General features: G+C 53.0%; 1 protein-coding gene across 1 annotated transcript; it reads right to left on the minus strand.

Annotated features, from left to right (window-relative positions):
* Nucleotides 1-675: 675 nt before the first annotated feature.
* Nucleotides 676-24,821, minus strand: LCK (LCK proto-oncogene, Src family tyrosine kinase). The gene is made up of 13 exons (XM_019512280.1): nucleotides 24,537-24,821; nucleotides 14,234-14,340; nucleotides 13,791-13,872; nucleotides 13,318-13,408; nucleotides 12,790-12,888; nucleotides 12,436-12,539; nucleotides 11,733-11,882; nucleotides 11,475-11,627; nucleotides 7,251-7,430; nucleotides 5,278-5,354; nucleotides 4,810-4,963; nucleotides 2,981-3,112; nucleotides 676-2,678 (listed from the first exon to the last, which is right to left on the minus strand). The coding sequence occupies exons 2-13, from the start codon at nucleotides 14,333-14,335 to the stop codon at nucleotides 2,476-2,478; spliced, it is 1,527 nt and encodes a 508-aa protein (XP_019367825.1). The 5' UTR covers nucleotides 14,336-14,340; nucleotides 24,537-24,821; the 3' UTR covers nucleotides 676-2,475.
* Between the last annotated feature and the right edge of the window lie 948 nt (nucleotides 24,822-25,769).

Raw genomic sequence — 25,769 nt, forward strand, 5'->3', positions numbered from 1 at the left:
GGGGGGGGGGGGTGTGCAGCAGTGCATTGTGGGAAAGCACTGGGGGAGCGCTGGCTCCAGCTGTGTGCTTGGGAGCAGTGTGTTGAACTGGTGCCAAACAAGCCAGCCATTTTGTGGTATCTCATTCCCTGGTGTGCCCAGTGCTGCCCCACATGTCCCATGCCACCCTTCAGGTGCTGGCTGCGCCCCTCAGCCCCTGCCACTGGCTGAATACTGCCTTGCATCCTGCCTCCCCAAGCACCCTCACTTCCACTTAGCATCAATGGCTCCCTGGCTGCAGGGCCAGCCTTGCAAACTCCCTGCCTGCCCCATGAGTCACATCAGCTCCCTGGGATGCCAGCATCGCCAGTCCGCAAGTTCTAATCCTGCTGGTTCCCCTCAGCCATCGTGCCAGGTGTCATGTCTCTTGTGAAACATGAAGGGTTGCTGTGCTTAGGGCCTGATTCTGATGTGCTGAGACAACCCCTGCCCTACACTCACACAAGAAACTCAGGATCCTGGAGACTCAGACCCCAAGTAGGTTTGCTGTTGCATGATGCCTGAGCAGCAGAAGGCAGGGCCAGCTGGCCCCCCATCTTTTACTAGGCATGACAGGACCCCACCCTCAGCTCTGTGCACCCCCAGTGCGTGATTAGGATGTGTCGATCTTCCTTGCCGTGGATCGGATGGAGCCACATCATTACTTTGTTGTTTAATGAAAGTAAAACAGCAATACAGGACAGGGCTTTACAATGAAATGGAGAAAGAAAAATCTTACAATGAACGTCTGGTCATTCAGGATAGCTCATTCCTAAACCAAAAATCTGGGTGGGTTTCTGGTGAGCAAGCCTTTAGTGAGACTATGCTGAAACCCTTCCCTGATGGGCCTACCTAGAGCCTCACACTCCCACCCCTGCTGGTCTGGTGCCAATTCTGAAAGGCTACGGTTCTGGATCTAAATGGTGCTGTTTAAGTCCATCTCTAAGTATATTACAGAATGCCAGTGTCTGGGGTTTGGGGTAACCAAAGCAGTCTTGCTGGTTGGAGCAGAGTCCTGTGCATCTCTACTTCTCACTGAGACCATGTACAGACATTGCACTTTTACTGGTATAAGTGATTGGAAACCAGCCTATACCCATAACAGAAGTTAGACACACTGACCGGTTTAAAACTGGCGGACCCCAGTCTGAGATTTGCCCTCCCCCCGCATCAGAAAGCGAACACGTGTTCTGTTTGCTACTGACTTAAATTATACTGCTTACAGAAAACCACGTAACTTAGGTTGCTCCCACTTCAGGCTTTTCTGAACATCTGTACCTAGCCCGATCATCTGAGCTGCAATCAGCACTTTTTCTTCACGACTGTAAACTCCTTTCTCCCTTTCATAACATGGTTGAATCTGGTAATTACTTTACCAAACTCTCTAAAAGGTTGTTGGTGTGAATGGCACTAGTCAGAGTCCAGCAGTGTGGTTTCAGAGTGAAGAAAGATAAGTCAGCAGTACAGAGAATGACTGCTTTGGTGACCTTGGGACCAACAGACATGAACAGTGGTGTCCTATACACCATCTTCCAGGGATCTGAGCTCTAAATGTGAAGAGGTTTTGCCCCTGTTGCATTGCACAATGGGCCCTGTGTCCTTCTACAGTACCTGTGGTGAGTGCAGCTATTTGCATGCCTTGATCACAGCCCCAGCCTTGGACAGCTTCCAGTCACACAGCTGGCATGTTCATGCAAAACACCTTGGCATTGATATACCATCCATCTCCACTACTGAAAGGAATAAAAAACCACCAAAGAAATATTGCAGGGGGAACTTGGGGGTGGACGGGACACAGGGAGTTCCACTTTGTAGCCCTTTGAGCATCTCATTGTGGAAAATCAGTGCTGAGATGGGGTCCAGCTGATCCAGTGCGATTGTTCTTGTGTTCTGAGCATTATCTGAGACTGTAAGCAAGTTTGGCCCCTATGTTATTTTCAGATCAAATTTGTGATTATAGTTGCCAGAGAGAAGTTTATAAGACTTGACAGTGCCTCTCGCTAGGAGTACACTCTGTCTGTATAGCATGGGTGTGTCTAGGCCCGCAGGAACAAATATGGTCCAGGCAATGACCATCTGCATGGCCATGTATCTGTGTGGTTATCTGGACAGATGCATTGTGAGTGAGCATGAAGCCAGTATGCACATGGCACTGAGATGGGTAAAGTAGCACGTGCATACTTGCAGAGGGAGCTCAGAAAGAGATCTAGCAGCATCTTGGGTCAAAACACTTGTCAACTCAGTGCCTCTGGTCTGCTTTGAGGCAAGGTCTGCTGGCTGAGCGTGCTCCAGGAACATGCATCTTTGCTATTGACGGAGGGAGAGCTGAGGTCCTGCCAACATTTGCTGTGATCCAAATGCCAAGGCCTGATCTGCATAAAGTTTCTGACGAGCTAATGCATAGGGGCTGTTCCCCTCCGCCCATCCTGACGTGAGGATGCCTCTAGCCCCATTCCATCATGGCTGCTGTTGGTACTGGCCCTCAGTGGCAGTAAAGAAGTCCTCGAGCACACTCTTCATGTACTCAAAGGTGGGACGGTCCTCTGGCCTCTCCTTCCAGCATTTCTTCATCAGTTCGTACAGCTCCTCTGGGCAGTTATCTGGCTGAGGCATTCGGTAGCCCCGCTCCAAATTCTGTATCACTTCTGGGTTCGTCATCCCTGCACACACAACACATATAACGGAATCAGGAACAGCCAGGGAAGGGAGCCACTTCCATATACCGGTGCTGACCTCTGCTGGGAGTAGAACAGCATCAGCTGGCTCCTGCAGCCAGCCACCCTGCAGCCTTCTGCTGAGTCTGAACCCAGGGTAGCTCTTGGCCCTTGCAAACACCCCCATGTCTTAGAGCACCTTCTGCTAGTCAGTGTGGGGGCATGGAGGTACACCCAGCCCCTGTCAGCTCCAATGTCTTTTTGATCTGACTGCAGGCACGGGCTGCACTGCTGTGAAAAATCCTAACCTGGATAGGGGATCCGGCCATAGGTGATGATCTCTGTGAGGAGGATCCCAAAGGACCAGACGTCAGATTTGATGGTGAATGTACCATAATTAATAGCTTCGGGTGCCGTCCACTTAATGGGGAATTTGGCTCCTGAAATACACAAGGAGAAAGAGGGACAGGGGAAAGGAGAAGGAAGAAGGTCACTGCTGTTGCCCTAAACCCACACAGCTGATGTGTGGGCTTGAACGCCACCTGCATATCTCTTTGCACCCTCACTGAAACTCACCTGGCATGGGGCACCCACAGCCCTGGCATATCTTGCCATCATTGGGCTGTTAGTGATGACTGTTCCTGCAACAGCCACCAGATAGGGCTCTAGTCTCAGACTGATGTGAATTACTGGGCAGGCATCCTGCAACTAATGCCAGGCAGAGCATCCCCTCTGCTCCAGAGAACTTACTAGAAATGTCTCTAGCTGCTGTTTTCACAGGTCTGAGGGGGCCTCCGTTTCTCCTAGCCCCAGCCCTAGCTATTCCTTTCACCGATTTCTATGTCCTTTTCTGCAAAACGCTGCAGTCCCACTGTCACATGTTCTCCCCTCAAAGTCCCTCCTGCCCCATGCTAGGGGAGGCTGTCTTTCCCTCTGCTCCTTCAGGGCAGCCCTCTTAGGCCTGGGTTACCTCCGTACCTAGCACAATGATTCTCAAACAGGGTGCCGCAGCACCCTGGGGTGCCTTGAGATCCATTCAGGGGTGCCACAGAGTGCCATACCATGCTAGGTGTGCAAACAGGATTCATAATATAAACCCAGAGATTTCAAAGAGGAATCCCCCATGGAAAAGGCATTCTGAACTGTTGTGGTCTTCCTGAATTCCTTGCAACAAAAAAATTGCTCTGTTTGGGTTTTTTCCTGCAGTCAAAAAATCAAGTGAAAGCTAAGAGCAAAAGGTGCCTTAAATCTAACAAGGGGTGCTTTGAGTGCAGCCCCCTGCCCATTATGGCCTCACTCCCTGCTCTGGGGGCAGATGTGACACCAGCCTGTTCCTATGAGAACCAGGCAGGTGATGCTCTCCCAGGTCACAGGCTGCAGCGCATGGGGCTTGGGGTCTTGGGATGATGCAGTTTGCCTCTGCAGGCCCCAGCTGCCCGGCTCAGGTCGGCTCTGCAACTTCCTGTGCAGCCAGGGCCCAAGCAGAGCTGCAAAGAGCTCAGAGTCAGAGGGGTGGTTGGCTGTCTGTGGTGGGTTCCCACTTCCTGACGGGGCTGGGCTGTTAATTCTAGCTGACACCAAGCCAGAGGCTGTGGGTGTCTGTTACTGAGCCTGTAGCATGGCCTCCGCACTGCTGTTTACCCCTGCAGGAGAGAACTACACCAGGGTGTTAGACCAGCATCCTGCTGTGAGCTAGTTTCCAAAGCCAGACGTGAAGGGTGAGTGTTGGTACAACCTGTCCTCTCTGCAGGGCACTCAAAAGCAGTGATCAGACCCTTCCAGCACAAAGGAGCCCACTGAAATGCAGCCCTCTCCTTGGGGGGGAGGGGGGCAACAATTTTGAGGAAAGCCCAGGCTCAAGAAATGCTCTGGGGGCTTTATCATCCACACCGGGGCTGAATGACCCACACAAAGTAAACAGCACAAGGCTCAATGCAGTGGCGGCCTTAGGGAAGGGCAAACGGGGCAACTGCCCCCAAAATTTTGCAACAAATGTCCAACTCATTTACAGGTCATCAAAATAAAGCCTTTAAATGACTCTCCAACAACCCTAAGGCCACCACTGCTCAATGGCTGTATCCACCCCAGAGGGTGACACTCTGGGAGACAGGAACTTGGAATTAGCTTGCAGACGTACCCTCCCTGGCAGTGTACTCATTGTCCTCTATGAGCCGAGCTAACCCAAAGTCGGCGATCTTGCAGCAGAGGGTCTCTGACACCAGGATGTTGGCAGCTCGCAAGTCGCGGTGGATGTAATTCTTTGCCTCAATGAAAGCCATTCCCTCGGCAATCTGTGCATGGGGCAGCAGGAGGGGGAGTTACTCAGTCTCAATCCTACTAATCACGCTTTTTTCATTCCCCCCCACCCAACTTCCCCCTCTGCAGCTCTCAGGATTGGGAGCTGTAGTGGTGAGTGAGCGCCCAGGTGGGGACTGGAGAGGACAAGTCCAAGGCAGAGGAGAAACTCCCATGTCTTTAGTTGGCACTTGGATGCAGACCCCTAGCCAACACTCACTCCCCATGCCCAGTAGGATGGTCTCTGCCTATGTGCACCTGACTTACCCCCATCCCTGCCAGGGGCCATTCCAGCCCTTCCCCTCCTCACCTGTGCTGCCATATCCAGCAGCTTGTTGACTGTCAGTTTTATTCCTTCAGAGGTTTTGAGGAAATCCACCAGGCTTCCTGCAAAAGAACCCACCCTGGTCAGACCCAGCCCAGCTCCAAGTGCAATTGGCTTTGAACCCGGCTCCTTCCCCCTGGGGGAGTCAGCTCTGGACTGGCCCCAGCCTTGGCCTCTGCGTAGACAGTCTTAATCCATCAGGAGGAGGTGCCCTGGATTCTCAAAGTTTATACTGCATGCAAACCCACAGAGTCCATTTGGCCAGCTGGATGCAATAAGATGCAGGGGTGGGTTTTCCCAGGCCCTTCAGTGCCAGCAGGGCTGGTCCAGGTTGGGTTGTGTCCTGAGGACTGAGGTGGTGGTGGGGGGGCTCCTGTTTCCTTTGCTAGGTTAAGTCATATGATTTCACTTCTGAACCCAGGGCTTTTCTCCAAGTGTCCCTGTACAACCACTTCCCATACTCAACTCATGCCCATGAACTCCCTGCAATAAAAACACCTGCTATAAAGATGAACAAGGTGCCCCTAGGCAGCCTATCAGCATTTGCCAAGAAGGGCAAAGAGCCACATACCCCTCAAAACCCTATAGAATAACTGTCTACCCCCGGCCCCATGTACAGACCACCCTATCAGTCTCAAGGGCCATACTCTGGCTATACTCTGTGTCTACAAATGAGCCAGAAGAGTCCTATCACTGGCAGGCTGGCTGGCTTGGATCCAGTCAGCCTTTCTGCTCAGAGCTGTTAGCTGCAGCCATAACAGACACAGGCACATTTCCTCTGGCTAAGCTGCCAGCTTTCAGAGGAAGGGAGCAGGCCGCTGGCTTCACAGCTCCGTGACACAGGAGACAGGGGCAGGAGGGCTGTTCTCAACCCTTATGCTAGCTCTTTGTCCTTCCTGCTAAGCCAGCCCCAGAACCAGGCTCCCATCTGCCATGGCACTGCTGCCAAGAAGCTCACAGCTCCTTAGCAAGGAGGAGTGAGCCAGGCTGACCTGTGTGTAGACCTCACCACTGCCCAGGAAAAGAGATCCAGCCCACCTCCCTCCATCTCCACCGAGATTAGCCCAGGCAGCTCCACATCCTCTGGATAACAGGGGTTCACATCCTGAACCATGGTTTCTGGCACTTGGAGGAGCCAAAGGAAACCAAAGGTTGCATGAGAGACAATAGGCAGTGCTTGCCAGAAACTGGAAAAGCCCTGAGCCCCAGGCGGAGTTTCCTGTGCTGGGGGTAGTAATAGGGGAGGGGGAAGTTCCAACAACTTTCCAAGCCCAAATATATCTCTGAAACACCCTGGGGCTAAAGCTAGCCATAGCCTCCAGCCCTACTGCCCCCCAGCTGAAGCCTCCTCCACCCCAACCTGCTCTGCAAACCCCTAATCACTAAATCCAAGCCCTGCCTCATCCCCAACCAAATGAGGCCGGATACCACTGGGGAAACTAAGACGCTGGGCAGCAAAGGGGCTTATCCAAGGTGACCCAGTGAGTACACGGCAGGAGCAGAAGCCGAGGTGGGTGTCTGAGCCTAGTGCTCTGCTCCCAGACCACCTCTCCTCCCTGTTCAGGAGTCACTCAGTGAAGCCGCCTTTTTTGCAGGAATCACTGAGCTGCTGGGATGCCAGGGGAGTTGAGCAAGAGCTTTTAGACTGCCCCCCGTCTTCTCATGCATGCAAGCCCAGAGGGAGGGGCAGATGCCTCCGGATGTGCCCATGGCTCCTTTCCTGCCTCCTCTAGGTAATATGTGGTTTTTACCCTTGCACCAATGAAGGTCTCTGCACAAAGCAGAAGGGAAGCAGGGAGCCACCGGGGTTGGAGGGGTCCTTTCCCAGTGATATAACTGGTGATTGTCCCCCACCAATTGCAGCCCCTTGATGCACCAGGCTGGGCCTGGCTCCCTGCCCCCTCCGCCTACTCCTATGCCCTAAGCAAGGAGGACAGGGCAACTCCCAGCAGGCTCACCTTTCTCCATGTACTCTGTGATGATGTAAATGGGCTCTTGAGTCACCACCGCGTACAGCCGCACCAGCCGGGGGTGCTGCAGGTTCTTCATGAGGTTGGCTTCAGCCAGGAAAGCACTGGGAGACATGCTGCCTTGCTTCAAATTCTTAATGGCCACCTTGGTGTGACCATTATAGTAACCTGCAGAGAGACAGGGTGGGGGCAAGAAGGGGAGAGGAGACCCATGTTACACCAGTCAGGAGATGGCTGGATTCTGCCACTGTGATTCTGCATGGCACTGCTGGGCAGAAGAACCTCTCCTGGCCATGAAAGGGCACTGCTGGGAGGAAGCTCACAGCAGGAGAGAACTGAGCAGGCTATAAAGGAGTCCCCAGCAGCAGAAACCTGAGGCCTAGCCCATCACTGGTGTGGCTCTGCTGCCTTGTCCTACCTTGAGGGCATGAGATAGATGTTTGAAGCTGCAGCAACTAGTCTATGCCACCTGTCCTGTGTCCAAAGGAGGAGAGGGCAAGTCCAAAGCAGCTGGCAACAGTCGGGCACTGCATGCAAGACATCGGCCTCAGCTCCTATCTGGGGGGGTATTCCTAGTCCCATCTCAAACCAGGATGTGGGACTTGACTCGTGGTCCTCAGTCAACAAAAAAAAAGAACCTGCCAGCAATTGACCTCTAAGCCCTCCCTGTGCCAAGCCCCAGACTTTGGCCTGGAAGAGTAATGCCCAGCCCTAGTCCAAAAATTGACTCTGCCCATCACTGCCAAGGTGCCCCAGCCTCACCCCTTCCTGCTGCAGCATGAGCAGTGTTGTAGCCAGGCTGGGCAGCCCAGCAGAGCTCCCAGCTCCTCAGTGCCAGACCTGGAAAGCCTTGCTCCAGGCATCTGAAGAAGTCCCGCTCCCTTGCCAGGGGCAGGGTGCCAGGGCAAGACAGGATTTAGGCACCTTCCCCCCCACCCCTCCAGCTGCCGCAGTGCTGGGTGGTTTTGCAGCTCATTCTCTTTTTTTTCTCACAGTACAGGGCAAAGGCACAGCAGTCAGAGCTGTCTCTAGGCGCCCTCGCTGTTCCCAGCTGTCAGAGCAACAACCACAACAAGGTCCTTTCTGGGGCAGAGGGGAGTGTGTGATGCTTATCATCATGGCACAAAACTGCCAGCAGCTTGCACAGCACAAAGGGTGTGGGCAGCTGAGAACAGCAGGCCCCAGAGCTGTGAGCTCTCTGCACCTCCAAACACAAAGGGAGCATTGGGGCTCAGGGCTGGCTGTAGCTGGGTGCAAGCCGAAGGGCACTAGATTCCCAGGGCAACAGGCTGGGGCTGGAGTAGCGAGGGGAGAACACGGGGAAACACTGAGCCTGTTACTCAACTAGGCAGGAGCTGTGGGTGGGGAGGAAGTGGCATGAAGCCATTGCCATATCATGGGTAATGCTGGGTCTGCTCAGTCCTGGTGCAAGCGAGCAGCCCCTGGACTGCTCTACCCATTGCTGTGCTTCCATGTGGTCCCTAGGGAGCAAAAATGGATGCCAGCCATACCCCTCTTCCACCTCTTATGCATGGCTCTACATTAGGAGCCCGATTCAATTCTACATCAGCCGGGGACTATTTTCCCCTATCCCGTTTCATCCGGGAGTGGCACAAGGCAATCTTAGTGCAACCAAGTGTGGGCGAGTCCGTGACAATGAGGAAAAGTTCTGCAGGGGCATATTGACCCAGCACCCAGTCAGAGCACGCCAGCTCCAGCTCTATTTTGGGGCTGGGCAGCCACATGGTTTTCCTTCTGTGTTATTCCCTGAGCAATACTGGAAGACAGGATGGGCCAAAGGGAGAGGAGGCAGGTTTGCTTGTCTCGCTAAACTGGGGTTAAGGATGGAAAGAAAGGAACGTGGCAGAAGCAAGGGAGGTGGGGAAGCAGCTACCTGAAGTCACTGCCTCCCAGCACCACCCCAACATGGGCAGCTGTGGCTGAGTCACATCAGGCAGCGGGTGTCTGAGGCAGCTCCTTTTGTTGGTGAGAAGTCAAAGCAAATGAGACCAGACACCTGGGCTGGGGCTTGACAGCCAGTTCCTTTGGAAGCATCTCACCCCCTCCGAGATGCATACACACACACACACACACACACACACACACACACACACACACCTTTGCCCAGCTGGTCCCTGCCCTCAATTCTTGCAAAGAGCTGGAGCAGATGTAGCCAGAAAAGAGGGGAGAGGCTTGCAAGCTGGGCTGTGCAGGGAATTCAGAACCCAAGGCTTGTCCCAGGGAGAGGTTTTATCCCTGGTGCAGGCATAGCACAGGGGCTGGCGAGGCCAGCAACCTTCCTACCAGCCTTCTGCCCCAGACAGATGCTCCCTCGGGGCCCCTGCACCGATGCATTCAGTCCCAGCTGGTGTTGCCCCTGCAAGGGCTGCAATTCTCCCCCGTCACCGGTTGGGTCTCACCCTCTGCACCCGACTATAAACAACACTGTGAGTCACTGGGGAGCCGGATGGCGAAGGGTGGGGTGGGTAGCACCATTTGCACGGGGATTTTCACAGCGCAGACTTCTGCCCTGCCAGGAGCTGGACTGAGATGCTGCCATCCTCATGCCATGTGGGGCCTCAAAGAGCCCCCCCGAGGGGAATGAAGGCAGTTCCCACAGATCTAAGCTGACTTAGACTCAGCAACCCAGCCGTGAAAGGGCCAGATATGGAGCCTCTGAGCCCAGCCCACCCTACTTGGGTCCAGAAGGTTAGACTCATACATCAAACCCAATGTCTCCACAGCAGCAGGGCTGCTTTGAAGCATCTGGCTACCTCTCTACTGGTACTGTCCTGAACATGATGCCTGTCCTAACTCCTTTTGGCATCCCTGTCACTTCCTGCCTTATACCCCTGGGGAGAAGGGTTCCCTAAACGCAGCCCTGCCCCAAAGCCCAGCTCTCTCCCCTTCTCTGGCTGCATTATCCACAGCCCTGCAGGGAACTTCCTCTCAGGGACAGACATACCAGCAGAGAAGCAGAGTCAGCAATAGGGCTGCCCTAAGGAACCACAAGCACGGGGCTTGCTGGATGTGGGAGGAAGCCGTGGCAGAAGGCCAGAAAAGGCAGAGCTCGCTCCTTCAGGCCTTTCCTTGCCATTGCTGATATATTGTACTAACCCCACGGCCATGCCAGAGTGCCCTGTGCAACAGCAAGGAAGGAAGCCAGGTCTCATGGGGCCAAGAGCCCATTTGAGCTAGAGGAGAATCTCCATTTGCTGCTGGCTGTTGAGGGTCCAGGACTCACAGTCGATCCAGTCTGCTTCATTCTAGCCAAGGGCAGTGGGGCCCCTATGCACTCAGGTGTGGCACATTTTTTGACCTGGACAGCCACTGAAGGACTTTTGGTAAGCTGTTGTGGGCTGGAGGAGGCAGTGAAGAGCGCCGACCCAGTCCACCATAGTGAGGGGGAATGGGAAACGCAGTTGATCCTATCTGGCCCCTGGCCCATCCTCCCCACACCCACCACAGCGGTGCCGGACAGAACAGGTGAGCAGGGCCTCCATGGAGACTGGCCTAGGACCCCTGCAGGCAAGCCATGGTCCGCCAGGCAGGCAGGATGGGGCTGCAGGCAAGTAGGGAACAGCATCTGGGAGCAGGACAGGGAGGGGCAGTGATCGCATGGGCCCCAGGGCAGAGCCATGATCCACTCCCTGCATGTCCCTGCAATGGGCACCAGTTCTGCAGGCAGGGGCAGGTGGGGAACAGATCACAGCTCTGCCCCAGGCCCCAGCCCTGTGCTGTCACTACCTACAATTGTGATCCTGGCCCCTGCCCTGCAAATCCCACTCCCAAGCACTGCTCCCCACCCACCCATGGCCCTATCCCGTTTGCCTAGCCTCCCATGCCTGGGCTGAGCAGGGCCAAGGGACCCATCTCAGGGCAGATATAATCCTTTGGTGTGCTGGATCCAGCTCATGGGGCCATATTTTGCTCACCCCTGCACTAGGTGATTAGTCACTGTATTAAACAGATCTCTCCATGCAGCAAGGGTCCAGCAATCATCTCATGCTGGGGGAGGCAGGGTTCCATCCTCGCTGTTGTTCCTGCGACCCCTTCCCCACGCTCCAGCTGATGCATCCTATAGGTGCCTTCCTGGAGCCTGCCAGCACCAAGCCTAGGTGCAGGCTGCTCAAGGACCCTTGGGAGGTAAACCCAAAGCTGCCGTGGCACCCACAACCCAAACCCACAAGAACCCCTCTGCCTATTACTCACCCATCCAGACCTCTCCAAATTGCCCTGCTCCCAGCCTCTCCACTAGCTTGAGTGTCTCCCGGGGAACCTCCCATTCATCTTGCCACCAGGGCTTCTGCGGCTTCTGGGTCTGGCAGGGCTTGCCGAGGCGGGTGCACAGGCCATCGGTGTTACCTGTAGGACAGGGAAGGGCAAGGAGGAGCAGATCAAGGGATAAATATGAACTTTGATTGAATGGGAGGGAGCAGGGGGATGGACCAGGGTGGTCCCAAGCCTTACGTGTGTAATGCTCCACAAGCTCGTGCAGGCTGCCAAAGGTGATGCGGGGGGAGATGTAGTACCCCCCATTGTCCATGTTTCGGATCTTGTAGTGCTTCACCATCTCCCCCTGGTTTTGGTCAAAATCTCTCACTGACAGGGAATAGGAGCCTGGTGACAGAGCACAAGGAGTGAGTCCACTAGGAGACAGGGGGTGTCTCCTTTTCTCCCTTTGAAGACTGCTGACCCCACAGCCCCTGCAACCTCCTCCAGGGGTACTAGCCCTGATACCAACATGCCACCAGACGTGGCATCTCTTCAGGCCAGTGCTGAGTCCCAGGGACTGTGCAGGTAATCAAACTCCTTGGCAAGGCAAACCCAAGGCTGCCATGGTACCTACCACCAGGAGCACAAAGTCAGTCCCTGCCCATTGATGTAACCCACTGCTCACCCATGGAGATCAGCCTTTGTGATGCTCCTAACAAAGGTGGAATTCAGCAAAGTGTCACATTTAAGGACTGAGCTCTGGGTAAAGAAACTTGTTCACACCTCCAAATCCAAGCAGCCAGCCATAGGCCTAGGTAGCTTGCTGGATTACTCACAGCTTGGGCCAGGCCAATCTGACCTATACATGCTGGCTGCTAAGGCTCAAATCCTGCAAGGCTGGTAGCACACAGGTAGAGGGGAAGGTGCTGTACATTAGCAGTGCTCTGGGCACGGTTACCTTTGGTGGATTCACTCTCCCGGATCAGGAAGGAGCCGTGGGTGTTCCCAGAAGCAAGGAGCTGCCTCTCTGCATCCTTCCTGCTGAGGTTCTTGAAGAACCAGCTGCATGGAACAGCACAGTCAGTGCCAGCCAGACTCAAGCACTCTCTTTCTGCCTGCTTTATGCCAGCCAGGGCCCCCCAAACCTCTCCTGTCCCAGCCTGCTGGGCACCCCAGGGGTACAGGCTCTTCTAGGTCACCCCTCCCTGAGAGCCAGTGCAGGACTGTTTCCTAGTGCTGCAGCTAGGCTCACATCCCCTGCAAGGGGGTTTCATAATACAGAATGTTATGCCCCCAATAAGCATCTACTCACGGTTCTGGCTCCAGGCTATTCACCCTAGCGACAAAGTTATAGGGAATAACACCTTCCTGGCCAGTGGTGAGCGACTGGGCTTTCCACCACTCCCCACTCCTGAAATGAGACCAAAAGAAAAGCCAGCGTCAGCCCCTGGTCCAGAGCCCTCTGCAGATTAAAAGCTTGGGAGTGAACTCCTGCCCTCCAGCTGGCTTGGTGAAGATCTCCAGGCAGGAGACTGAGAAGGTAGCAGAGGCTGTCTACTGCTCCCCCATCTCCCTTGCCTCTAGGTCTGAGGGGAACTGCCTTCTCCCACATAGAAGCCCCATCACCTTCTCCCTTCCCCTGGCAGGAGGGCAGGGCATAGAGGACACTGCTTGGATCCAGTTCTGGAGTCCCACCAGCATTCAAACACTCAGCAACCTGCTGGCAAGGGAACCCTTCCCTGCTTGGGGCTATTCTGATACCACCGCCCACCCCAGAGCCTCCAGGGCTGGCTGCAGGAAGCATGGATCTGGCATGGATGGGAAAGGACAACAGACTTACTCTTCCAGTATTCGGAGCTTCTCCCCTTTCTGGAGCCCCAGGTCCCCATCATGAGTGGGTTCATAGTCATACAAAGCAATCACCAGTTTATCTGGGGAGACAAGCAAGATCTCCATTTAGTCTGGGTGGAACTGAAATGCCTCAATGGACTGTGCCGTCTTTGCAGCTCTAGGAATGCTGGTCAGATGTGGTCTCCAGCTGAAGGCCGTTTGGTGACCTACATGGAATGAGTTTAGTAGGCCTTGGCCCAGTTTCCAGCAAGCACTAACTAGAAAACTCGGCAGAAAGGCAGACTGGTGGTGAAGGCTGGATTCTGTGGTCGTGCAGCATCCCTCTCTGACGGATAGTCCATTGCTGCGCTACCTGGGATGGATGGTCTACAGGGTGACTTATCGCACGAGCACAACTCATGAATCAGACTTGGGACAGCTTTGTCAGCATGATTTCCCTCCTGTGCAGCCAACAGACCTTACCTTGGAAAGGGGAGCAGGGCGGTGTCCCCGTTTGATAGGACACCAGAGGATCGCGCATCTCGGAGCCGTTGCGTATCAGCCTCTGGGGTGGAAAGGAGAAGGATTGGGTCCAACAGCATTTCCCTGCTATTCTCCAGTAGGACGAACACCCTCTCCCTTGTCCATCTGAGGTCCCACCTCTCACTCCCACCATCCTATCCCATCACATCACGTTCCCCTCGTGGCCTGTAAGGTACCTGCCCACTCCCAGAGCTAGGAGCCTTTCTCTTGCTTTGAGTTCCCTCCTCACTTGCGAGAGCCTCGTATATCATATGGGAGAGTCTCTGCCAGGCATAGCCTGGAGGACAGGCATTTCCTCTGTCCACACAGGGCTGAGAGGGGACAACGCCTACAGAAGGCCCCAGCAGGGTCTGGGATGGAAGCAAGCCCTGCCTCCTCCTCACCTGGGATTTAGTAGCTGGGTCTATGGGGTAATTGCAGTGCTCACAGATGTCAATGTTCTCAATCCAGTCATCTTCATGGTCAGAACTACAGCAACAGCCCATGGTCCCTGCAGGACATGAAAGACAGAGAGAGAGAGAGAGACTGACTGTTAGGGAGGGCTGACACATTTCACACCCTACCTGGGTGAGAGTAACTATCTCAGGCCACACCAGAGACAAACAGTTGTGACCAAGTTGCTGGTGACTGTCTCACCATGACTCACAACTCCGGGCTGGACGCCCACCTCCTCTCGAGTGCTAGAGAAGGTCTCAGAAGCATCCAATACTGACAGCCGGAAAAAAAAATTACACATTGGCTCCTCCAGGAAACTCAAGTGCCCTTGAGGGATTTTTTTTGTTGTTTTTTTTTGTGGACGTGGGGCTTATCGGTGATTTGTCATGGGCCTAGCGCACCTGTCCGAGAGCTCAGACCAAAACTGTGCCTTTGGGGTCCCTGCATCACCCTCCTGAGAAGCACATGATCGCTGAGCTTCCCGGGCTGCAGTTGTGATGGGGCCATGCCCTGGATCAGAGAGTCATAGAAAATGGATGGGTATGCAAAGGGCTGAGAATATGTGTGGGTGTGCATCATAGGTGGCAGCTTTGTCAGCATGCCAGGAAACTCCAGCTTAAGTTTACAAGACTGAAAGGGGCTTCCTGGGTCATTGGGTCCAGGCCCTGCTACCAGAGGCAGCCATGTCACACAATCCCATCCACACGCTGCTCCAGCTCTATCCTAAACCAGGTGGTTTTCTTCCCATCCCCACTCCTCCTCCCGGGAGGCTGGTCCAGAACCCCCCTGCTCTGATGGTTAAAAACTGTCTCATTTCCCCCAGCTCCAGCGTAGTCATAGCCAGATTGGCACAAGAATAAGTGAGCACAATGTTGTTCTTTAGCTTAGAAGTTCTTTGCCCGCCCTGGTCTGCCCTCCCCTGATGTCTGCATAAACCACAATTTTTTTGTTTCTCAGCCTTCATTTTGCTTGGCCAAACAAACCAGGCTCATTAGTCTCCTGTCATTAGACAGAGTCTCCATCCTGAGCCTCTTCTGCACCTGCTCTGCTTTGACTTGGCCTTTCTTGAACGTGGGTGATGAGAATTGTGTGCAGTATCCCAGGAGAGGCCTCCGCTGAGCCGTGTAGCACAACACTAACACTGCCCTGTCCCCGGTGGAAATACCTCATCTAATACAGCCTAGGAAAGCATTTGCCTTTTCCACAGCTGCACCACCTTGGAGGCTCGTTCGGGTGCTGCAATGAACTAACACACATTTTTTTCTCCTCTGTCATTTTGGATGGATGAGGCCCCCAGTTTGTAGATGCAATTCTTGCCGTTCATTCCTAGAAGTGTGTTGTATGACTATATTTCGATGACTCAAGCCCTCAGAGCCATCCGGTCCCTCCTGTATAGTACTCCAGTTCTCCTTTGTACAGCTAATTGCTGCCTGTGTTATATCATCCACAAGTCTACTTGGCACAATTCTACTCTTTGTACCAAGACTGGTCCTTGAGGAAGTGCACTGGTGACCAGGCTGATACTTTCAGGACAGTCTGCTCCTTTAACCAGCTCCTTCCTAACCCCCTAGTACCCCTATGAAGCCCCAGGTACTCCATTTAATCAATGATTTCCCATGTGATGCTGCATCAAAACACTCTAATGAAACCCAGGTAGGTTAGACATTGCCCTCATCTAAAAGAATCAATGATCTTACTATAGACAATAGTGACGTTAATGTCTCTACCTCTGTTGCATTTTATCCCATTATTCTCTGTTTGCCCCCTTGTTTTAAATCATTCTTTCCTTCCAGTCTTTTTAAAAGCCTTGTAGACAACTGAAATTATGAGGTAGGCTTGGCAGCTGGGGCCTGCACAAGACTCGGACCATCTGTAGGCCGAGGGGGACAGGGAATGTACATTGACCAGTAGCTTAAATGTGCTCCCTGCATTCCCCACACACAGCACTTGGCTCCATCTGTCCGCAAAGAAGTAGAAGGAGGATTATTCAGAGGTAACAGCATAAGCTTTCATTTCTGTAGCTTTTCACTTCATTTTCCACTGCACACAATGCAAAGCGCGCTGTGGTCTTTGCAGCCTGACAAATCAACTCTGCATAGTCACCATGTCATTTGCTGCGGTAAAAAAAAATGCAGCCAGCTCTGAGATGGAACGTGGCCCTTGTGTCGGACCATAGCGGCACTGCACAGGAGCTTAGGACAGGGACTGACAGAACTGGAACGGTAAAGTCTTTGAAGGAACCCAAATGTTATTATCCAAGATAGAGTTTCACCAAGACACTGGGACAGATGTGCTAAGCTAGGCACTTCATAATGGCTACACGCAGTCAGGAGCACTGGGTTACCTGAGCCTGGAGATAAATAGCTACCACTTCACGAAGCACCAAGGTGATCTTAGGCCACCTCAAAGTGCTGACATAGCTTAGCTGCCAAGATCCAAAGTGATGCAGCTGCAGAGGAAGCCCTAGGCAGCAGCTTGCCATTCAAAGCACCGGCACCCATAAAGAGGGAGGTTTGAAATCCAGATGTCGGCCCCTGAAAGGCACAACCACGCTATCTCCCTGAAGCCAAGAACAAGACTCCAGGGAAGTAAGGACGCAAGCAAACAGCCAGCTAGAGGGCTCGGGAACCTGAGTGTTTGCCTCCTCTCTCACGGACACAACTTCTGCCAACGAGCCTGTCTACACTGCAGTTGACAGTGCGACTGCAACGGCGCTAGGCAGAGCCAAGCCAATTTTATTGCAGCCAGCACACAGGGCTCTAATGGCAAAGATGCCAAGGTGCAGGCCCTACAATCCCCCCAGGCCCCTCAGCACATACTCAGCTTCTTTGAAGCCTTGGCTGCCATCTCCCCACGGCTACCAGCGCTCAAGTTAGGCAGACTGTGCCTACCCGTACTAGAATCATACTGCAGACTGCTGTGTAGACATGCCCAAGGGGATCCACACAGAGCATGGGGAAGAGGTAGATTGTACAGCACCTTGCACAATCAGTCCCAGTCCGTGCCAGGAGCTCTTGGATGCTGTGCTAATATGCATAATCTCAATGTTGGCAGAGCAGAGCTCTCTAGATTGGGCAAGATCTGTGTTACACAGCTCGCCCACCCCTGTGACCCTTTACAGCTGCACCATCTGCTTAGAAATGACACAATTACCAATAGTAATTCTGACTCACCTATTGGATTCCCCTTGCCCTGGCTGAAAGCCACACTCTGGTTCTTTGGACCACGCTGACTATTCATATTAGAGATCACCCTTTTTTTTGGAAGCCCAAGCGGAGACCCCTCAGGCCCGATTTCCAGGACTGCAGAACGCCCGTGAAGCTGAACAATGTCAGCCAAAGCGAGAGGATCACAAAGAATCAGGGAAACGGCAGATTCACCCCAGCCAAAGAAGTAATCAGAGACCAAGCACTGGAGACACTGCACGCGAGGTCTTTGGCAACTGCGCTTATCGGAGCACATATCGCGCATGCACGCAAACAGGTGACGTGTGCAAAACCAGCAGGCGTGGGTGCCAGGGGCTGCCTGGCAGGGCTGGCACTTGTAGAGGGAAAGGCACATTTGCGTTAAGTCAACAACCCCTCTGGAAATGCTGCTTTCCCCCAAATGCTGAGCACAGCACAAACGTGGGGAAAAGCCACCTGGTGAGTCAGTCTGGAAAGGTCATCCCACAGCCGCAGAAGGAGAAATGTATTGCTTACGGCATCCTGCTCCCACCTGCTGCCGGGCGCCCTGGGTTCCCTCTGAAAGAGTGGAGGTTGAGCGAGTTCAGCCCATCATCCCTCAGAGGACTGGGGGTCCTTGTGTGCTGGTCTGCGATGCTGTGATGCGACAGGCACCAGAGAAACCCCCAAACAGATGAGAGGAGGCCCCTAGGACCGAGGGCAATTGGGTGCTGGGAGGGATGGGCAAGATCTCGGAGTTACACAGCTCTCCCATCCCTGTAGCAGCGGGGTCATCTCTGTCTCATACAAGTCAGAAATCCCCTGGCTCATTAGCATGATAAAGACAAAGCAAGTACAGCAACTTCCTGGTGCAAAACAACTCCCCAGGCTCCCCTCCAGCTTTGCATTTGTAGACCCAAGTGCATGTCCCCAAGGAGGGAAGCCTTGCTAGCCTCCGGCCCACCCCACGTCCCAGAACCAGCCATGGAAGAGATCTCAGGTGCCCGACTGCCAGGCCAGAGCTGCGTGTCCGGGTGCTCCCTCTCTTCCATATTCGCTGGGAGCAAACCTGTCCTTTTCCTAATCCCCCACACGCCAAACTTTAACCTATCCCAGGTTTTAGGGCTGGGTCTGCCCTGTCCTTCCTATCTCTATCTTCCCCTTTGTGTGCCACAGCCATTCGTGGATTTATCCTCTATCCTCCCCCGGAGCAGGGAAGCACTACTGGCCCCCATGGTGCAGGCAGGGACTGAAAGACCCTCACTGATTTCCATAGGGTTAAGTGCCTTACATAACTCTAGGCCAGGGGTCAGCAACGTTTTTGGGCAGAGTGGCAAAAACACCCACAACCTCGACTTTTAAGACTGTGGCACCCCTGGCATGCCAACAAGGGCCTGATGCTTATTGTGGCACTGCAGCCCTGGCCTCTTCCCTGCTGTCTGCCCCGAGGCGCATCTGCCAAGCAAAATGCTTTTGAGTGCCACACACTGCACCCGTGCTGGGGGCTGCCTACCCCTATGACTTGTCCAGGATCTCCAAGTCCCAAGCTAGCATCCCATCACTATGCCAGTCCTCCTGCCGTGAGTCCCTGCCTCCTGTGGTCGTTTATACCTACCTCGAGGGCACAAAACACCACCCTGTCACACTCCTCCAGCCACTACTGGTACTAGGTGCTGGGGAATTTTCAAGCCCTTTGCATCCCCCTGCTTCCCTCTCCATTTCCTCCCCTTGCCTAATCCTGCCCCATCCCCTATCCTCGCTTATCATCCTGCTGCTAGCCACACCAGAGCCGCCTCTGCTGCACACCTTGTCAGCTGGGCCCCCCTCTCCGTATCTCTCCACCTTATTGCCTCCCCCCTGTTCTCTACAAACTGCAAATGCATCTTTGATCCTCCGCTGAAGCTTCTTAGTTCCCTTCCTCCTCTGCTTCAACTTTGCAGGGATGAAGTCCTCTTAAAGCAGGACTATGCCTAATAACAACCTAGAAGCAGCAGCAGGCAACACGCCTACAGCGCATCCCCTCTCAGTCGCTGGGCTCTTGAATGCAAAAGGAAATAATCCAAGAAGATAGAGGGAGCCTGATTCTCCACCCAGTGGAGCTGGTTTCACATCAGTATAGCTCTATTTTCAAGTGGGGCAGGGGAGGAGTCAGACCTAGGGAGGATTTTACTTATGTTTTTTCCCCTAGCATATTCCATTTCTATTATTGAGCTTGTACAAACAGCAAGAGAAAAAAAAACAGCCAGGTTGAAGAGTTGGTTTAAGACTGGTGGTTTCCCTTTAACCTCATGCTGGTATTATCGCTTCTGCAAAGCAGTCTGGAACAGAGCAACAAGACAAGTGCCCGAGCTGATGAAGCTCCACTAAAAGTGATTTCAAAGTTGCCAGCCCCAGGTACTCGAGACTCAACCCCAGAGATCACAAGATTGATTTAAAATGTTTTAAAAACAACCATGAGATATAATACTAGGCTTCTGGTTTTTGACCTTCTGGGGATCATTCATTTCACATTTTCAAGCCTTTCTTGGCAACTATTATAAGGGCTAGACCCTTGCTGTTTTCACTGAAGTGAAGAGTCTCAATTCCATAAGCCTGCACTCAAAGAATGAACAATACAAACCATGAGCCCCGTGGGAATAAAATGCTAAGAGTTGGTCCCATCAGGCACTTCCCCCAGCTAGAAGGCTAGTAGCATCACTGCTCTTTCTGAAGCCATGTTCAGGTGCGGGGGGGGCTATAAAATTTGAGTCAGCTTTTCCAAAGTGGTCTCTCATTCAGGATGTTTTCTTTCTTAGAAACCCATCTCAAGACAAGTGGGGCCAAGTTGCAGAGATGCCAAGAGCCCACAACTCTGAACAAAGTCCCTGCAAGCTGCCTGAGTTCAAGCCCTCTGAAATCGAGGGTCCCCCAGGTGCCACCGACTAGAGCACTTCAAAATCAGCGGCCGCTTTTGGAAACGCTACCCTTGATCTTGTAGCTTTTGTTCTAAAACAAAGCAGTGCAGCTGTGCAGACAGTTCAGATGTACCTGTTTTTCCACCCCCTTTCTACCGGCTGCAGGCCTGTTCAGATGCAGACAACGGGGGAGATTTTCCAAGGCAGGGCAGGGGGGCACCTTAGAGATCAACTGGTTCGGAGGCATCATGCCTCTTTGAACCAGTTCGTCTTAAGGTGTCACCGTGCCCTACATTCCCCCCGACTTCAAACTCCCAATGGCTTTCAGTCAGAGATAAGGGGTCTACTTACCGCTTGTGCCTGTAAAAGTCTGCCTCCCTCCCAAGTAATTCTGGTTTTACAAGTGTGATTACGTGTAAAGAAATGTGACTGGGGGGGGGCGGCTCTGTGGAAGGGAACGGGACAGTGGAAGTTCATTGGAAGAGTAGATCAACAAGCAAGATGCTTCGAACCTGCCCATCCTACACACAGCCTAAAGTCTTTCCATTGACTTCAGTGGAAATTGGAGCCCAGATGACACCGAGTAAGGGGAAGAGAATTCATCACCTGCTGGGAAGGACGCGAAACGTCACAGCAATATTGTGATTCATCCGTTTTCAACTGCCTCTTGGTTCTTGCCGGAGAATCCCCTCCACCCACTCCCCTCTTTTTTTTCCTTAATTCAGTAAGTGTTTGCTTTGGGTGGAAATGGGAGAAAACATCATGAAACTCGCCTTCCCGCAGTTTCAGTAACCTACCGCTTTGTAACAAAGGCAAGAGAGCAGAAAAAGCAGAGGGTACCCACACAGCCTGGAAGTATCCATGAAATAGCAGCTCTTGCTGAGCAACCCACGTGGTCACGGGAGTAAGGCCTCTGTAGATCCAACGAAGTCTGAGTATCCTAAATTAGAAACCAGCAACACACACGCTCCGGCAGGAGCCCTCCGTCCCAGTTCTGGGCTCTGTGAGCCATGGCTCTGTGTTAAGTCTCCCAACCTCTGTTCTCCTAAACAGCACACAACGGAGGGAGCTCTGTGCATCAACCAGGGTCTAGGAGACAGCCAAGTTCAGCCCTGACATAAAGCTCTAGTTCAGGCAGGACCTGAAGGGAACAATTTCATTAATTATTTTAATCCAAGGTGTTAGAAACAGAAGCTGGGGGGTTTTATTCTCACTAACACCCAATTAACATTTGGAAAAAAAATCTCCCTTTACCATAAAACTAGCTCCTCTGGTCCTTGCAAGTAAGGCAGAGAAAGCTCTTCATGCCCAACTCAGGCACCTCTCCTCTGCCCCGACTCCAACACAAGTCTTCCACCAGCATCAGGGAAAACAGATGCAATTAAGTAACACAGCCACCACCAACACTGTGGCCTTCCGGCCTTTCCTCCCGAGAAGTGAAAGGTGCAGCGCCCCATCACTTTGGCCAGGTTGGCTTCCAAAAAAGTGCTCCAGAGCAGCGTGCTCAATCTGTGGGTTGCAACCCAAAAGTGGGTTGCAAGAATGTATGAAAGGGTCACAAACAAACCTTAAAAATGGATTCTCCTTTATTGGACAAAAAACATGGGAAACCGTGGCTTTTCCCTTGCAGGCTGATAGAGCTGCAGCCTGCAAGGGGCTGCTTGGGGCCCCCCATACCCACCCTCTACCCCACACACTGGGGGCTTGGAGTGGGGCACTGGGTCAGGACTGGCCGTCACTGTTTACAAATGGGTCCTGGTACAAAAAAGGTTGAGAACCGCTGCTCTGGAGAAATGCAGGAGATGCTAGATCCTCATCTTGTAAAAGGCACCCCATGGACTCCTGGAGAGCCAGGCAGATGTAACTTCTGTATCTCCCATTTAGCAAGAGAGGGGTGGGGAGAAAAAAAAAAAAAAAAAAAAAAAAAAAAAAAATCGAAGAAATATCCTCCTTTGTGGAAGAAAAGCAACTCCCTCAGATAGCATCCCCTGGAGAGACAATCAACCATTTGAAAGTGACTGTGAGTGACATGCAGATGATGCCACGCTTGGGGTGCCCCCCCCCATAAGAATCAGGAGTCGGGGGCGGAGCGGGGGGGGGGATGGGGACACAACTCTTTTTGTCTTTCTTGCTTAAGCCACAAAATAATTTCCACAGAGGAGCTGTATCACCTGATCAGCACCTGGGGCTACTTTGAAGTCTGTTTTGTTTCCCTCTGGTGACTGGGTTTGCCGGCATAACTGAAGTCTGGTGTCAGTTTGCGGGGGGTGCGTGCATGCCTGCTTCTGTGTTTGCCTAGCTTCGGTCCCATGTACGTGTGGGTCCCCATGGGTTTGCAGCTCTGCGCAGTTGTCTGGGTGACTGTGTGTGTTCATCTGTTCGTGTTTGCCCTCGTTTCTTCTGGGTGTGTGGGTCTCTCTGCTTGCCTCTGGGTGCATTTGTGCAACTGCATCGTTAGTTCTCAAGCCTGTTAGACTTCAGAAAATGCCAGCTCTTAACCTGCACTCATTTTTTTTAACTGCAGAAAAACAAGACGGCCATTTCTCTGCTGCAAAGAGCTCAGAAAGCCTGCAGCAGGGCAGGATGGGTTTGACACTGTGGATTCCTTTTGGGAATGGCTGGGTCCGTCTTGTGAACCGTGGGTAGGTGCTTGCACACTTAGCGCTAATATTGCAAACACCTGAAAAGGATCTCATGGTTGACAATCACAGGGCTACATGTTTATCTGAATGATGGCATCTGTCTTTGAATCCGTGTGCGTGTTTGCACTTCTCTGCGTCTTCATGCCAAGCCTGGGTGAGACTTGGTGGGGAGCGGAAACGTGCTGTCTCCTTGGATCAGGCTGGGCCCCCTGGTTCAGGAGGAATGTGCTGGAGGTGGAGCGTGGCAAGGGGAGAGAAACTATTTTCCCTTGAACATATGCCTGGGTTGTACAGTAATATGTTGCGGTCCTCTTTCATCTCTGACCCACACCCCCGACTGAAGCATGCTGTAGTAGCCATGCTTTGACCAAAGACAATAGGACCTACATTTAAAAAGCGAATGTGGTAGTCAGCATAGCCACCACTCACCACAAAAGCCAACCCTCAGCTCTGGACAGTGCTGATTTGCCCACAGGAATGACCCCCGTCTCTCATGTGACCAGCAAGGTCAGCCCCAAAAGATCTGGTTCCCGGAAAATTTTGCAAGACCGGGGGGGTGGGCAGATAACAGTCTGAGCAGCCTCAGGCTCAGAGCTGCCAAGCTACCCCCTCTATGGTCCTGACTCAAAATCTTGGATCCACACAGCTTGAATTTTGCCCCTTGGTCCTGTCTCTTATTTCTTGTGGCTTGGGGTCAGCAGAGAGGCGACTTCAAAGGGGGCATGTTGGAGAAGAACTGGACACAGGCTGGGTTTGCAGCTGCATTTGGGTTTGAACTCAGACAAGCAGGCAGTTCTGCACCGAGTCTGCATCTAAAAAGCTATAGACCACAATATCAGCCAGGGGTAATTCAGCGTCCTTTCACTGCAGACACGGATTTGCCCTGCTCCTCACTTCCAAGACAAAACAGCCTAATACCAACCAGACCCTCCAGCTTGCTCCCAGCTTCAAGGCTGGCAGCTCAGGACGGGGAGATGCAAGGCAGATTACACAGAGCGCTTGACATTTCAGGGCACAACTCCCAGCTTTCCTCCTCGCTTTGCCCTGCAAGTTGGGACTTTGGAAGCCGTGACTCACTAGACTCCTCGCCCTCACTTCAGCTGGGGACAGTCCCTCTGGGGATCCCCTTAGAAAGCAGTTTTACTAGGATTTTGGGAGGGTTGGCAAGGAGATGAAAGCTTGTGTTAGAGGCAGCAACTCAAGAACTCAAACAGCTCAACGGCAAACATGGGCCTTTCTGTCCAAAGGTCTTTCAGACAGGACCCTGTACCCCAAGAGCAACCAGCCTAAGCAGCCAGACTCCTCTGTGTACTGGCCTGATACCATAGCAATGGACTCATTTCCCATTTTATATTCTCACTTCACACCCACCAAAAAGCAAGTCCTTCCCCAAAGACATTGTTCTGCCCCAGAGGAACCATCACTTCCCAGCCAGGGAAGAGCTTGCACAGACCCCAGTGCCACTCCATGCCCGCTCATGACAGCAATCCCCAGGTCCCAGCCCGAAGGCACAGCTGTTTTCACCCAACATGGCCCCAGTCCTTCCCTTACCTGCTTGGCGTGAGATGTGGATGAGCTGTTTTCAGATTTCCATGGCCAGTGAGTGAAAGCACCTTCCCAGTCACATGCTAGTCTCCATCCTTGGGGTGTAGACCATGGAAACAACCTCCCGGACAGCAGCCCAGCCTGTCCTCACATCAGGGAATGGCACCAGCACAGTCTCGCTTGCTCACTCTCGCACTCTGCCTTCCCTGATTTCCTGCCTTCTGCGATCTCATGAGCAAGCTCTAGAAGTTTGTTCTCAGCACTCGCCCGACCACAGCATGCTAGCGAGGGAGGTTTCCTGCCATCCGCAGACCTGTCGTTCTAAAGATGGAAGATACTGGTACAGAGGGGCATCGTCACCGCCTGGGTATCATCTCCCCAATGCCGACACAGGTGTTGGCTGTAACCCCCACTGCCACCCACCACCCTGCAGGGAAGTCCAGTGAGAGACACGCAGCTCCCAGCGTGCTGCAGATGCTTTCGGCTGGTCTTGTAAAGAGAGGATGTTAAGACTGCACATGTGGGGGAAGGTAGGAGTGTGGGGGTGAATTCTGGCCTACATCCTGATTAGGCGCCAAGTGATATGCTGCGCATATTAGGAGGGCAATGCAAAAATTTAAAAGATCCTAGTTTGGGTGGCCATGCCCCAATGCACAAAAAACTGGAACTCTCTCCATGGCACTGACAAGGCCTCAGCCCCTGGCATCACTGAGGATAAGCAGCCCTGCAAGGTAAGAAGGTGCCATTTCCCCTCGAGGAACTGAGGCATACTTGGGGGGCTAAGCAACATGACCAGGAAGCACATGGGAACACACAAGCCCCATGTGGCAGAGCAGGGAATTGAACCTGAGTCCCTGGACAGCTCTCTCACCATGGCACTGGCCTTGCTCTCCTGTTAAAAGGGTCTCTTTATCTTTGCCATGAATCCAAGGTCCCAGCACAATATCCAGCATAATCATGCTGATAGACTCTCAACAAGATCAAAGCCAGTCCGTCCCCCTACCCAAAACACACAATCCTAATGATTCTCCAGCCTGAATGGTCAGGTGCCCATACCCACCTTGGTTGATGAGGGGCAGCCTCTGGCATGCGTTCAGAATAAGACGTGAACTTGTGCCGCTGGAGCTGTAGCAGGACAGCTGAATCATTTTCCACATACTCTGTGCTGTACCACACTTGTGTGGTACAGCACAGAGTGCTAGATGATCTGCTCAGGTCCCTTCCGACCCTAGAAACTAT

The sequence above is a fragment of the Gavialis gangeticus genome, unplaced genomic scaffold (assembly GCF_001723915.1).
Source record: "Gavialis gangeticus isolate Ggan-Ray unplaced genomic scaffold, GavGan_comp1, whole genome shotgun sequence".
Lineage (NCBI taxonomy): Eukaryota > Metazoa > Chordata > Crocodylia > Gavialidae > Gavialis > Gavialis gangeticus.